Source organism: Coregonus clupeaformis, chromosome 30, assembly GCF_020615455.1.
Source record: "Coregonus clupeaformis isolate EN_2021a chromosome 30, ASM2061545v1, whole genome shotgun sequence".
Classification (NCBI taxonomy): Eukaryota; Metazoa; Chordata; class Actinopteri; order Salmoniformes; family Salmonidae; genus Coregonus; species Coregonus clupeaformis.
In genome coordinates, this window is record NC_059221.1 from 14,771,592 (window position 1) to 14,786,394 (window position 14,803).

Consider the following 14,803-nt stretch of genomic DNA (forward strand, 5'->3'; position numbering starts at 1 on the left):
AAGAGCAAATACACTGGTATAGTGATTTACATGTAGTAAACAATATTTGGATCATGATAATTATTCTGATCATGTGTTATTATTGGGTTTATATCCTTTTAAATGGAGGTAAACTGAACAAAAATAGCAAAGAGCAATTTCTCAAGATGAATTTTGCTACAACTGTCTGGGAGTGGTATGAGTTGGGAGGGGGAAACTGAAAACTAGCTATTGGCATGATGTCACCAGGCATGCCAAAACTCCATCCCACCAAAACAGGCAGAGATTTCAAGCGGTATTTTCAAACAGCTCTTACACTTAAAGGGCATTATCACACTCTAAAAATGCTGAGTTGTTTGGATGACCCATTTGCTGGGTTGAAGGCATTTGGCCACTTAGTTGAGTTGTTTTCTTTAATAAGAGCAACGTTGGGTTGTTGATGCTGTGTTATTGAGGTTGGGTTATTGAGATATGACCCAGTGAGCCAAATCCACTGAGTGGAATTACTTTTCTATGGACAAATGGGCAAGCCGTTGTGGCTGACCGTAAAAAGTAAAAAGCTAATGTAAGTAATTATCCATTCAGGATAAATAGACCTAGCTATCATAATTACATTCTGTATTATCTCAGTCATTGACAATTTTAGAACATTTTAGCTAGCAAGCTAACTAGCTATCAAACAACCCCATGCATGCTAGCCCAAGCTTAAGCTAGCTAGCTACTTAGCTAATGTTTGCTAACTTAGCTGGCTAGCTAGCTAGCTAACAAGCTATTTTCCTGTGTTCTGTGTGGTACCAAATGTAAGGTTTTTGTTTAAGTTTAGCTAGCTATGTCAGTGCCTGTAGAACGCGTGTCTTCTATAGGCCTACTGTGTGGCGCATTGTTCCACGTCAGGTAGCTAGTTAGCTTAAACTAGGTTGCTCACTCTGTTTGGCTAGCTAGACCAGCTAGCTATATATTTTACATAGCTAGGCCTATTCCCTGTCGCTGAGTTAATTTAACATGGTTGGTAGCTAGTTAGCAAGCTTATAACTCATGCTTTTATGGTGGTTCAATTAGGCTACTGTATGGCTTTTAGCCTAATTCTTTCTATGAGTTAGCTTGCTGGTCTCAGTCTGGATGCACACAGTTACTTTAGGTAGCTATAGCTAGCTAGCTACATATTGAAATAAAAATGTCTCAATTGTTCATCCAAGTTTAGTCTATCCATTTTGACTCTCCACTTAAACCTTGGTATGTCTTTGTCCAACAGATAGGCTACTAAAGGCCCTGAGAGTGTTTTCCCCACCATCAGTGTACCTGGTGCAGGTAGCTAGCTACATATTTAAATTAAAGTAGTCTCAAATGTTCATCCACGTTTAACCATTTTGACTGTCCCCTAAAACCTTGTTATGTCTTTGTTCCCCAGATACTAAAGAAGACATGGTCCTAAAAGTGTTTCTCCCAACACCAGTGTAAAAAATTGGAAAGAAGACACACAATGTTTCTGGACTCAACTCAATGCAGATGAACCTCTTGCACACAGCAATATACTGTATGTGAGTATAGCATGTTCTGAACAATAAGAAAGGCCACAATTTGTGTGTGTTTGTGTGTGTGTGTGCACGCGTTGGCTTGTGCAAAGTGTCATGTGTGTCTTATTGTTCAACCTTTTATAATCATATTCTCTAATCCCCAGGTTGAAACCAATATGGCAGAATATCTCTGCCAGGCGACCAAAAGAACAAGAACAAGAGACCTGAACCCTTCGTTCTGACTCTCGGGGGACAATCGCCTCTACTCCCTGGCATTCACCATCATGAATGGGCAGGCTCTGGATCAGAAGACATTATGTTTTGTTGTTGTTGTTTTACATAAATTCATGTTGATAATGTATAATGTATATCTGGTAGGGGTTGGGGTAGTAGAGGGTAAAGTTGTTACTTTTCTTCAGCCCCATTCCTCAGCTTTAATTGGTAGGGCTGCTGTGATTTTCAAATGATGCATTGTGCTTCTAAAATGTTTGTTTATTTGTGTGTTCCTTATTTGTTGTTTATCTTTTGCATGACTTCATTTGGTAGCTGAAATTAATAGCTGAAAATAAACATTTTGTATTTTATCTACAAATTGTCATGATTGGCCATTTGTCATTTAAATATTTATTGTTAGAAGTATTCTTACTTATAAAAAAGTAGCTGATTCTGTAATAGAGAGAAGGTAGAAAATAACCTAGCAACAAAGTAAGAAATAAACCACTGCTTGGTAAAAAATACATGAATAACAATAACCCAGCAAAAGAGTAAAAAGCAAAATAACAACATTTTGGGGTAAATCAAGTAACCCCAACGTATTGGGTCATTCACATAACCCAACGGTGCTTGGTCAAAATAACCCAGTGCTGGGTATGTACTATAGTGACCCAGCGCTGGGTTACACATTTTTTAGAGTGCATAATTTTCACAACTTCACAGTATTATTTGAACCTCATAGTGTGAAAATATATATAAAACACAGAATCACGTTCATGGAAATGTGTCCTTCTCTGTCCAAATTCAAGTGCTTTAGCAACCACTCGTATATTTTTGCATCAGTTTGAAATAAACCTACAAGACGTGCAAGTCTGAGAATAATTAATTATCATGTCTCGTGGTGAAATTATATAAATAAAGAGGTTGGATTTTCCCTTTCATTATGTAGCGTCATAGCCAACACACAGCAATAACAACACGCGCCCACTGCTTTGTTTTAGCAGTAGGCCCTAGTTGCTAAACCTGGTAGACTACTTTTGTAGATGTCCTTGTATTACCTTAGTAATTGTAATATCAAACGTATTGAGCACGTACATATTCGAGTAGAAAAATACTACACATACGCCTTATGGATAGGCGTTTTCATAGGACTTCTGGCAGGAAAAACTATGCGCATCTTTTTTATATTGTTGTGTTGACTCAAAATATGGAAACACAATAATGTAGCAACATGTTAAACCGTCCTGCATCCATACCTTTCTTTGACTCGTGGCTCATACATTTTAACCTCAAAACAAAATGGGAATAGGCATAGGCTACAAAAAAGAATAATTGAAAAATGTAATGTTCTTTTTGTTTTGGATTATCAATCTCAGAAAATGTGAACTGCTGTCCTTGCTGGAAAACAAGATTATCATTATGCAACGATTTACATGCTAGAACGTTATTGTCATGGGGAAACAAAGTATATTTTTGCAATGGATTTTAAAATGTCTTAGTCAAAGCTTCAGTTAGTAAGACGTGTAAAAACGCACACAGAAATGTCTGCTTAATTTGATTTGTTAATGACATGGAATTGTCTACATGGAATTACACTCAATATTTGTCAGAGAAATTGGGAATAATTGTATCTTCAAAAATCAAATTACACGTGGCGTACACCCGTGTATATTTTTCTCACTCAAATTGAAGTCACGCCTGCATGATATGAATTAAATATCCTATTACGCACGAGTTGGAGTTGGAAAGAAAGGACCATAACTATAATAGCTTAATCCTTCTTATAATTCTGAACGTAAAGAGAAAGGCAGGTTTTCCAAACAACCATTCTGTATAGGCCCATGATAAATTCTAGATGCATCATAGAAACCATATTCAATTTAATCTTCTAACTTTTGGTGATTATTTTTTGTAACTAGGTCTAATATACATATTTGCTGAAACGATCTGCGCACATCAACACTGGTGGAGCTTTAAAAAAAACACCGAGTAGCCTATAGGCCTTTATACAGTAAAAAATATAAAATAAACTATATACTGTGTTACTAGACTATACATAGTCAAAAATATACTCTGGCATACTCAAATTGGTTAACCTTTTAAATAGATTTTAATAAAACAAATGTTCTTATGCAACTGCTGGTGCCACAACGACTAGCTACAGTGATTTGATTGAGGCCTGTACGTTAGTCTAAGGCAAACAGTCTAAAGTTATTTCTACCTCTTATGAAAATCAGTTTGCAAAATAAACGTAGGCCTACCCGAGAGTGGTGCTGGTATATTCTATGCGTCCATTGGTTTATTTCTGAATCTATTGACGAATACCTAGAAAAACGAAATGGCTTTCCTCGTGGCATCGAACAAGCTCCAATAAATAATCATATTTATCGAACTATTTGCTCTGTCTTGTTTTTATGTTATCTTGTCTTAACAATTACTTTTTGAACTAGATTTCATTTCGGCTATACCCAAGTAACTGATAGTAAAATATTTTGTCTACCCCTTTGTTCCGTCCTTCTGTGGCTGTCTTTACCCAAAGCTCTCCGCTAGATGGCGCCCTTGCACCGTGCAAAAGCCCCTTTGCGCTCCAATTTGACCGCGCTGACGTCACCCCAGTCTTGCGCTTCAAGGCCTCTTCCACGCCGCTATTGGTCTGAAAATCACATGACATGGAGCTCCAAGAATCCATAATTATGTTGCTGATATTTTTGGCCCCCAAAATATGTCAGCCTCCTACTGTCCTTATTCTTCTCCAGAAAACCTTTACTACAGGAACACAAACGAACAAAACCAACAATACAAATAATGTCATGCCAGGATAACATGGCTGCCGGTCATTTCCTTATGGATTCTTTGATGGGAGGATCATCTTCCTATAGAGGCGAAGGCTACTCCAGCAGCAACCCTGGAATGTACATCCCCTCGGCTGCATCTGAGTATGAATGCTCAATGATGAGACATTTTGGAGTAGTTGGATCGTCCATCTCCAAAAAAGACGAGGTTCCTGTGAGTAGCCACCCTCTCGGCTCCTACCAAGAAGCGCCTTACCTGTCATCCCAACTGGGCACATGGACCTGGACTTCCAAAACTAACAGGGATGAGCAACCTGTTGCCCAGTCCAGTTTACAACCGTGTTCGTTGCCAACCGATAACGTCAAAGAGGAGGCGTTCTGTTGTCTGTATCAGGGTGACAGTAGCAGCAGGACTAATAAGGACACTACAGAATCGGCTACTTACATCCGGCTTGGGAACAATAGTAGCAGCCAGACCGGCCAAACCGCTGTCTCGGCGGCGTCCGAATGTTATGGAGGAGAGAGACAGGTATACCCCGGAGGGATCAGGGGACAGCGGGAAAAGCAGGTCGGGACAGGCTTTGCTTCTTTAGACCAGGTGACGAGATCTGTAGAATCACCCAGAGAATCAACGGTTAAAATGAGCAAATCTACCCAGGAGACAGTCAGCGAGGAAATGGGCATCGAAGAGGCAGAACAGCGAATGAGCAAGAAAGAGGAAAGTGCAAAGACTGACAGTTGTTCTGATATCTCCGACAGCGAATTGAAAGGTAACCCAAAAAGCAACCCCCCTCCATCTTCCCTCCTCGCTCTTTCTCTCTCTCTCTCTCTCTCTCTCTCTCTCTCTCTCTCTCTCTCTCTCTCTCTCTCTCTCTCTCTCTCTCTCTCTCTCTCTCACACACACACACACACACACACATAGTGCAGTGTACTTAAAATCGTACCATAAAACCTTTGTGAGATACAATGTGGCAATACAAAAAAAAATATTATAAAAATGGTCTCATCTGCATGCATGAACTAAGCGTCAGTGGGCGTTTTGATATTCTGGAATTGTGTATGCTATATCTACTGTACACTCTTAGAAAAAAATGTATGTTTAAAAAAGGTTCTATGCTTGTTTCATATATGGCACCCCTTAAGGTTCTATATAGAACCGAAATTGGTTCTATATAGAATCCTATATCGAACCCAAGGGTTCTATATGGAACCAATTTTGGTTCAGTGAAGAAGAAGCCCTGGGGTTCTGTTCAAAGCACCCTACAAAAGGGTTCTATATAGAACCTTTAGGGGTGCCATATATGAAGCAAGCAATAGAATCCTTTTTGGTTCTATCCAGAACCTTTTGGAGACATTATGAACAGGCATTTAACGGTCTAGCCTCGCAGGGGTTACTGTGGCGACGGCATTTCTCACCTTTCTATTAATGTGAGAATGTGAAATGGGCCGTTATCATTGAAATAAACACGCTCACACACTCATAACGCATAACGCGCGTGCACAGTCAAACAGTTTGAGCAGACAAACACACACACACACACACATACACACACACACACGCGCTACATGGGCCATTTAAAATGTATAAAGAAGGCCTAACCATTTGTAACAACATCATTTTACGCACCATAATGGTGTAATTACATACGTTAGGCTATATCCTACGTTTTATAAAGCAGAATACAGCTTAGACTATACACAACGTCTCAATTTCGATAATGACTGTTTGGTAAAACAGCCTACGATATACGTAGTCTGAAATAGCATCCACGAAATGGTCTTTACTTGAAAATTAAACTATTAAATCTAATTTTATTTACATGAAAATCATCTTGCATATAAAATACATTTTCTTATAATAACAATGGGGTTTAGCTAGCTTAAACGTCATGCTAGTTATTATATTCCCTTTTTATTTTTCTAATAATAGAGGATAACGGGTGGATAACCCACAGTTTTCCACACGCACAATGTTGTGTGTATATCCAAAAGGGTGAATACATATATTATTAACGAATTATCAATGTGATATTGTTATAATATTATTATTGTTATTATTATTAATAATACAAATAGTATATTGCTTGGTTACATTGTGTATTTGTATTAGCTAACACCATGGAATTCAGTTGAGTAGAGTTCAAGTTTGCCAAAAACGAATTTCTATTTGCTGCTGCATAATGTTAAACTCTCCCTCGTTTGTCTTATAAAACCGTTAGTCAGTCCAGTCTCGGCTACATATTTTGGGGTAGAGCTATATTTGTATGCACCACACAAAATGCTACTTTCAACGGCCACAATGTAGCCGCCTACCATTTAGTATTTGGCCAGGCTTTGGAAAGGAAATAAAAACCACTGATGATCCAGAGATGACATTCTCATATTCTGCTCAATGTTAAATTCATCAATCGTTTCAAAATGTTGGAAATATCTAGGCCTAAGAAATTCGAAGCTGGGAACTAACCATGCATGTTATCCGTGTACCCTGTAATATACGTAACCAAGTACGGGCTATGCAGCAATTTCCAATCTATCTCCAGTTTCCGTGTAGGGTAGCCTCAAACCACAATAAGGCTATAATGGCTGTGTTTATTGCTATAGACCAGTAACAAAAGTGGGTCGGATGTAGAATTGCTGCACAACGAATAGGCCTATACATTATGTTTCATCATTCATCAAGTCTTTTTTTGAATTTTGCATTTTCATTCAAAGCGTTCGAAGAATGTCGACAAAAATAGATTATTGAATGTGCATTCGAAATAAAGATTGTCAAGGACAGTCCAGACATTGCGGTGCGGCATTGCAGACCTGACGCAGACCAATTGGAATGCAATAGGCCTAATATAGACTGTCTTGAACATGGAAGTAGTCCTTCAGTATGCTCACCTTTTCCATGTTTTATGTCTACAGATGATTTTACATTGGAAAATGCTCCAGGAAACTGGTTAAAAGCCAAAAGTGGACGGAAGAAGAGATGCCCATACACAAAGCATCAGACGCTCGAGCTGGAAAAGGAATTCTTGTATAACATGTACCTGTCTCGCGAGCGCCGCCTGGAGATCAGTAAGAGTATCGATCTGACCGATAGACAGGTCAAGATCTGGTTCCAGAACCGAAGGATGAAGCTCAAGAAACTCAATAGGGAATGTCGTGGTCGGGATCATACGGCAGTCCACAACTTCACCTGAAATTATATTATATATAAAACCATTCCATATACACCCAAACACACACACACACATACACACACACACACACACACACACACACACACGCACACACACACACACACACACAAAGTGTGCCTTCATACAAGAGCAATATTTCAGCGATGCCCAAGAGTACTTTATGAAGGAGGGACTTGATTTTTCGGTCAGCACTTGAGTTTGACTTTCAACACATGAACATTCAATAGAGGTGCCGTTGCCCTGCCATATAAAGCAACATAGAACTGCTGTAATGAAAACAGACTTTGTTTGTTTTGGAATGTTCCCTCATTCCTTTGATTCATCTTGTTGTCTTTAGTTTAGTTGCTTTTGCTATGTAGGCTATGATAGGCTATTCGCACTGTTTGCATGCACATTGTTGCTTGCGTCATATTAGACCAGTTGACGATTCCTAAAGGAAAACTGGTCCAATAGAATAAAGGAGGGGATTTGAAAAGAAAGATATAACATATAGTTTGTCCTACCCGTTATTATTATTTTAGCACTCTGAGAAAGAAAAAGACCGAGGGAAGGAGAGAGAGGCTGCAGATGAGAGTGGGAAGATCACGGTGGTTTAATAGAAGAGATTGGTTTAAATACTATCCAGGTGACCACAGTAAGTCAAGGTCATAAAATTATTATGTCAGGTTCGTCTCGTGGTAGAAGCACGAGCTCGGGGTGGATTTTATGATCTGCAAATATAATGTGCTAGCTGGCTGCTGCAGTAAAGATGCATCGTTTAAACGTGTGTGGAGGAGAAGGCTAGGCTAGTCTACACAGTGGAGAGTGTCTGCTAAGTACTGGATTCACCAACGCGGTCGAAGGGCTCCCACTGCTATGTAGCCTGCCGCATTCTTATTTGAGGATACTGGACCGTTGTCTCGTCAGGAAACGAAAGGGATGGATGACAATAACAATAACAACAACATCAAGGACAGCATGAATAAATAAGGACCACCACGACAGAGTGTCTGCGCGGAAATTCAAGGTAGGACACAAATAGGTATGTATTATTAACTTGGCTGTGATTTTGAGATGTCACGCCTGTCTGCCGGTTGGTCTGCCAATGGAGCTTGTTTGACAGCGCTCTCGAGCATGCGAGATGGGATGGGTTGTCTGATCAATGCGATTGATTTGACGTTCTTCTTTTGGTAACATTTTGAGCATTTTGAACCAGACATTGGTCTTGTTATTGCTGCTACTGGTGTTGATATCGATTATGTAAACTATGTCTAAAGAGCTTTCCCATTATTAGTTGAGCATTTTCAGACACCATTTGTTATTATTTTGCGGTATAACAGTAAGCTATTTCAAAGTCCTAATTTGCTGGTGATGCTCAATATTGTACACGATTAGCCTATTTAGGATGACAGTGACAGTAATATAATACATTCGGAAGAACGATTCCTATTTGTTTCATTATGCTGGTAATGGTTGACAGACAATAAAATCCTTACTTGGCTTTGAGTGTTTTGCTGTTTGTTTGTCTCCCTTCCTGATGGAACACCCCGTCTCGCGCAGCTGAAGCGTGGTTTAGGTAGTTTCATGTTGTTGGGATTCGCTTCCTGGCTCGGCAACAAGAAACTGCCTTGATTACGTCAGTTCGTCTTCATCAAGGGCGACACTTTCCGTTAAATTACACCCTAGGCTCTGACTGAAGTCCTCGCAAATGGCATTGTAAATGAACTGGAGCTGTAATAGCCGGGATACTTTTTCTCCCCGGCTCTCATGTTTGTGACGGGCTGTAAAACGTACTTTAGCTTCTCATAGAGAGAATGGGTTGTAAACAACATGGGGTAGACGTTAGACCGCTTTTGTTGCCTTTTCATTTTGTTACTGGTTTTTTCTTAGATATCCCTGATTATGGTTTTGTTTGGGTTTAATTTCTTCCATCATAATATGATTCGCATATCCTTTACATATGAAGAGTGCATTGAGCTATAGGCCCGTTAGCAACATTGCCAAATATTAACTGAATGTATTTTAATTTTCCCTCAAATGTGTACAATGTTATTGGCCTTATATTTGACATAAATAATGTATGTTGTCGTCATGTAGGATATTCAATCCTCTTCTGTATAGAAGTTGTACATATACCAGTATTTCTCTGATTGTGGTACGTGTGTGATTGCGCTAACTGAATGGACCTTTGAATATCCCTCTAATTTTGCTGACCTATAATGCATTTGCAACCTCTTCGAATCAAGGGGAAATGACTCCATCGTCAAATTATATTTCAGATGACACATTTGATTGTTTCCGTTTCCTCAACTTTCTCAAATGACAAAACGTAGGCTATCCATCGTATCTGAAAACGAGGTTAATCTAGGTCCACATGACTGACCCAAATGACAAGACGTGGCCGAGGAAAAGCAACAGTTTGTTGTATTTATAATACACAACACAATTCTTTCACGTTTAGTCAACAACGTTTTTTCATATGGCACAGTCAAAGTCCCCTCTCTTCCATTGAAGAGCATGTGTTTATATCTGTTCGCCATTTTGCCTTGTTATATCAACCCCCCTTCTCACAGCAGTAAGTGCATCTAACAGAGACAGTCTGGAATCCAAAGTCATTTTCATTCAGTTCAGTGAATAGATGTCTCGCTCTGGACTGCACCACTGACAAATAATTTCCAGCACTCGAATTGACACACAGACTGTGCGAACTCGTACTAGTGCACTTTTACGCACTGCAATTACGCACGAAAATGTAACCAGGTATTTTTAATAAAGGTTCACATTACATGGACAATGACGTTGCCTCTTTTGTAGACAGGTTATACGGCATTTGAACAACGCATTTGACCATCTTAAAACAGGTGGGGCGCGGAAGGAGAAAATACGGGAATGGCTAGGCTATTGGATGAATCTGTCAATATAACGCAAGGCTTTACAGTCCAGTATCTGTGTGTCTGCAGTGTAACTGAGCGGCTTTATTATCTTCATAAAGGCTAACTCATTGTCACCACCATCCGCGTGTTTGAGTATATGTATAATGCAGGCTAATATAAATAAGGCTGGTTCATCATGAAACTGTGTCGTGAGAGCGCGCATAGACTACACCCATGTTCCATCCCTGGCTATCACTGACAGTTGTGTCATGGTGAAACAAAATGTGTGCATGATTACTGCTATATGTAAATAGGCCTACCCGGAGGTATCCGATACCAGATTAGAGCATTTTCAGAGGGCCTATATTATGACACTAAAATAAAATAAAATGTTATTGGTCAGTACACATATTTTGCAGATATTATCACAGGTGCAGCAAATGATTGTTTCTAGCTCCAACAGTGCAGTAATACCTAACGATAGAAAACAATAAACACAAATCACCCAAAAATGTAAAGAAAGAAATGAAGAAATATCAGAACGAGCAATGTCAGAGTCCGGAATATTATATATATATATATATATATATATATATGAATAGAAAAGGTGTGTACAGCAGTAGTTATATAGGATGAGCCTGACTAGAATACAGGATATACATATGAAGTGGGTAAAAAAGTATGTAAACATAAATGGTTTAGCACAGTGGCAAGTATACTAGTCTAGCCTTTGCGTTTGTGTGTGTCCGTGCGTAACCTAGAAGTTGTACCATTGGCAGTTGTTCATTTTCTATATTGTCGTATAGCATCAGAGTTATGAGGAGTTAATACACTATACAGTCACTCTAGATCTTACATTAGGCCTACACTGTAATGGAAAACTGTCATTTGTATTATCAACAGTAAAAAAAAAACTCAAAGATTTTACTGCAGCATACTCTAAATGATGGTACATTGTGGGAAAATTGCTGTATTTTGAATGGTACTGTAATTCCACACCACAAAATACAGGACCATACCATATCTTTGCAGCGCAAAACACTTTTTGACCACTAGTGGGTGCATAGTATTGTTGTTTCTGGATCATTAACATATTTTGAGGCGTGCCTTGTAAAAGGCTATATTTGTTGCACCCCTGAGTGAGAATGCACTACCAATTTAACTCCTATGTGGTTATAGTGCCCCATCATTTTAAATGTATAGGGGACATATTGGAGAGGCAGTTAGTCTTAAACCTTAAATGGTTGAGCATTTTGCCATGTCTTTTTGGTCTGTTTTTCCCTGTAGTCACTGCCAGTTTGTTAAGGCCTCTAGAAGTGAAAATGTTATAAAACACCAAATATTAATTAATATACTGTACTGTGTAAACATTTACCTAGCAGCCAACCAGCTTGCACCAATCCCTTTTAATTACTGTAAAATACTGTGAATTACAATTAATTTCATCCATTCATTCATTCTTTCCGATTATGGTAGCAATTACTTTTTTTTACAGTATAATACAGTACATTTTAGGGTATTGTACTGTATGTCATTACACAGTTCTTGCTTTGAAACCGTATTTATATTACAATAGGTGTACTGTAATATTAAATATATCATTTTACTTGCCACCTAGCTACCTGTTAAATTCATGGTAACCCCTCTACAGTGTATGCCGGTGTCAAAAGAGGTGTTTCATTTGAATATGCATGAATCGAAACCCCTTCCATAAACTACAAGCAGGCACATTTGATTACTTCAGAAAAAAACAAATATTTATAATATTATGTTATAAAATATATTGAACATCACAAAAATCTATAATAATTAACTCCACAATGTTTGTCTTTAAAATGCATTTAAAATGAAGCTATCTAGACCCATAAGCAACTAGTAGCCTAGACATACCTCTCTTCAGAATGGATTCGTTTGTTATGCTAGTGCTTAAAGGCCCTTAAACTTGCATTCTGTCTGTTTTATGTGATCTGACACAGAGAGCGAAATTTGCCTAACGAAGCATTTGGCAATTCTACAAGTGGTCTGGGTTTCTCGTTAAGTAATGAGTGAAATTAAGTGCTGCGTTGTATCGCTTTATAAACCTTTAGCAATATAAACGGTTTCAGTAAAAGCTCAATCAAACGACGGATCATATGATGCACTTAACAATTATAGTGCTACAAATACTTTAGGGAACTACTAGCGAATCTTTTTTGGAAGTTATTACGTTTCTGTTATTTAGCAGAATAACAATATATTGTTCCCTGAATAGTTTCCAAATTGGAAGTTCCTTAATGTAGGAGTGCACGAAAATACACTGATAACTAGTTTGTAATGCAATATTTCCATAATTCGTTCGGGAATAATGTGAATTTTCAGATAAAACGTCCATCTATCTAGAATTGACACATTGAATGGAAAGATGATGATTTAACAGTCAAATTCTAGCTTGCAAGTTTATTTCCCTTAGTATTTATTTGAAACTGTATCATGAATTGACGATCTTTATGATATAGTATAGCTAGTATGTTTTGGGCATACTAGCCTATGTTTTGGACATACATGCTAAACATTTCCTTCGGACAAGATATTGATTGGCTGAAACATGCAGGTGCAAAAATATGCATGTCTAATACCCAGCTGTTGTAGCCTTTCTGAATAAAGAATTGAATCTGACTGCTAACAATATATTGCAGTCTGACCCCTCCACTGAGAGGAGAGCATATTTGGACGCCATTGTTGTCTACAGTGACAGTCTGCACCCTTTCATCTCCAGCAGTCCTCTCCCTATAGCCATGTTTGGTCAATTAATCCCAATGCCATTGCTCTAGACAAATATCAAACCACCAGTTGACGGTCAGTGTGTAAATGCACCATTTTGGAACATTTCCTTATATTGCATCCCAATACTGACAGACCTTATAAAAATGACTGGAATTTGATAGAATAACGTTGTTAGAGACACGCATAACCTCACCCTAAAGTAGGACAGGCATAACATGTTCATAAAATCAGTTAGACTCTCTTAAGATTGTCATGCATACACAGGTTGAATGAAACGATTTGCCAATCCTAAGAACCAGATCAAATGATAATCAAATGAATGACTGACAATGATCAAGGTTCATGGTGAAGTGCGAACGAGCGCATTTGGGTTACACAACATACGCACAATAAAAGCATTGTGGTAAGATACACAATATATAAATAATAACTTGAATGAATCAAAAGTATAGGCTCTTCAATCAGGAGTTAGGTTAGGCTATATCATGGCGTATTCTATCAGTAGGCCTACCTGACACATAGGCTACACTGGCATCATAACAATAGCTTTCGTGATATGGCTACCAAGCCAATATACTACTGACATGTTCAGAAGTTTGGAATCACGGTCAGGCGAAGAAACGTAAATAACCAACCATAACGTAATATGAAAAACCAGGATACATAAATGTGATATTTTCTTTTTTATTATCAATAATCAACAGCACAATAAATACATCCAAATAATACAGCAGAATAATAACAAAATAGGAGTTTAAACATGCACACGTTAGTCAACAATGACATAATAATAATAATAATAATAATAATAATAATAATAATAATAATATTTGTCCCCTGATGTAATCATATTTGTTGTTAAATAATGCATTTCCATTCAATCAGCAATGCCAATACTAATATTTGTAGATTAATTTCATATCTGTGGGGCAAACAATACTAAACAAGACTCAAGCTGCTCTGTCTTAGGCATAAGTGCATATATGAAATACATTCATGTAATTTCTACCAATAAAATTGTGAATGACTAAACAACAGCCTATACCAACAGCCTATACCTTTTCCTATATTTGGACAATAATAAAGCTTGTGCATGAAGACGTTTGGTCAAAACGCGTTTCAGTGTGCGGACCGGCTGTAATATAACATGCTGATCCTACCTGTGTATATTTTTGTTAATATAATGAATAGTTTACTATAGTTTCTCTGCATCCAGCTGGCCGCCTCTTTGTCTTTTCTGGTCCCTTATAAAGTCGCCATATGGCCGCATGGGTAAAGTTATAAAGCGTGTATTATGCTTTGGTTTGAAATACAGTATTACGGATAGATATATGTATGTCTGACTTTTAATGACAGATCACGTAGTCTATAATATTTATATTTAGGATTTAATGGGTTTGATATCAAGGGAAACCCCTAGGGGTAAAATAGGCTGGTGCCCTCATTGGGTCTGAATGGTAACTGCGTATCTATGGGAAAATAGACATCGTTAGTGAGCACAA

General features: G+C 38.2%; 1 protein-coding gene across 9 annotated transcripts in view; it reads left to right on the forward strand.

The window, feature by feature from the left end:
* Window positions 1–226: 226 nt before the first annotated feature.
* Window positions 227–14,803, forward strand: part of LOC121545828 (homeobox protein Hox-C10a) — a 78,516-nt gene continuing 63,939 nt past the window's right edge. For 4 of the 9 annotated variants that reach the window (XM_041856680.2, XM_045209458.1, XM_041856682.2 and 1 more), the window contains exons 1-2: window positions 227–5,268; window positions 7,409–8,707. In XM_041856680.2, coding sequence (XP_041712614.1) covers window positions 4,512–5,268; window positions 7,409–7,686 — 1,035 coding nt within the window. In that variant the 5' untranslated portion in view covers window positions 227–4,511 and the 3' untranslated portion in view covers window positions 7,687–8,707. Of the gene's footprint in view, window positions 5,269–7,408; window positions 8,708–14,803 lie in introns of those variants that run through there. The other 5 variants (XM_041856684.2, XM_041856683.2, XM_041856679.2 and 2 more) reach the window with 4 other exon arrangements.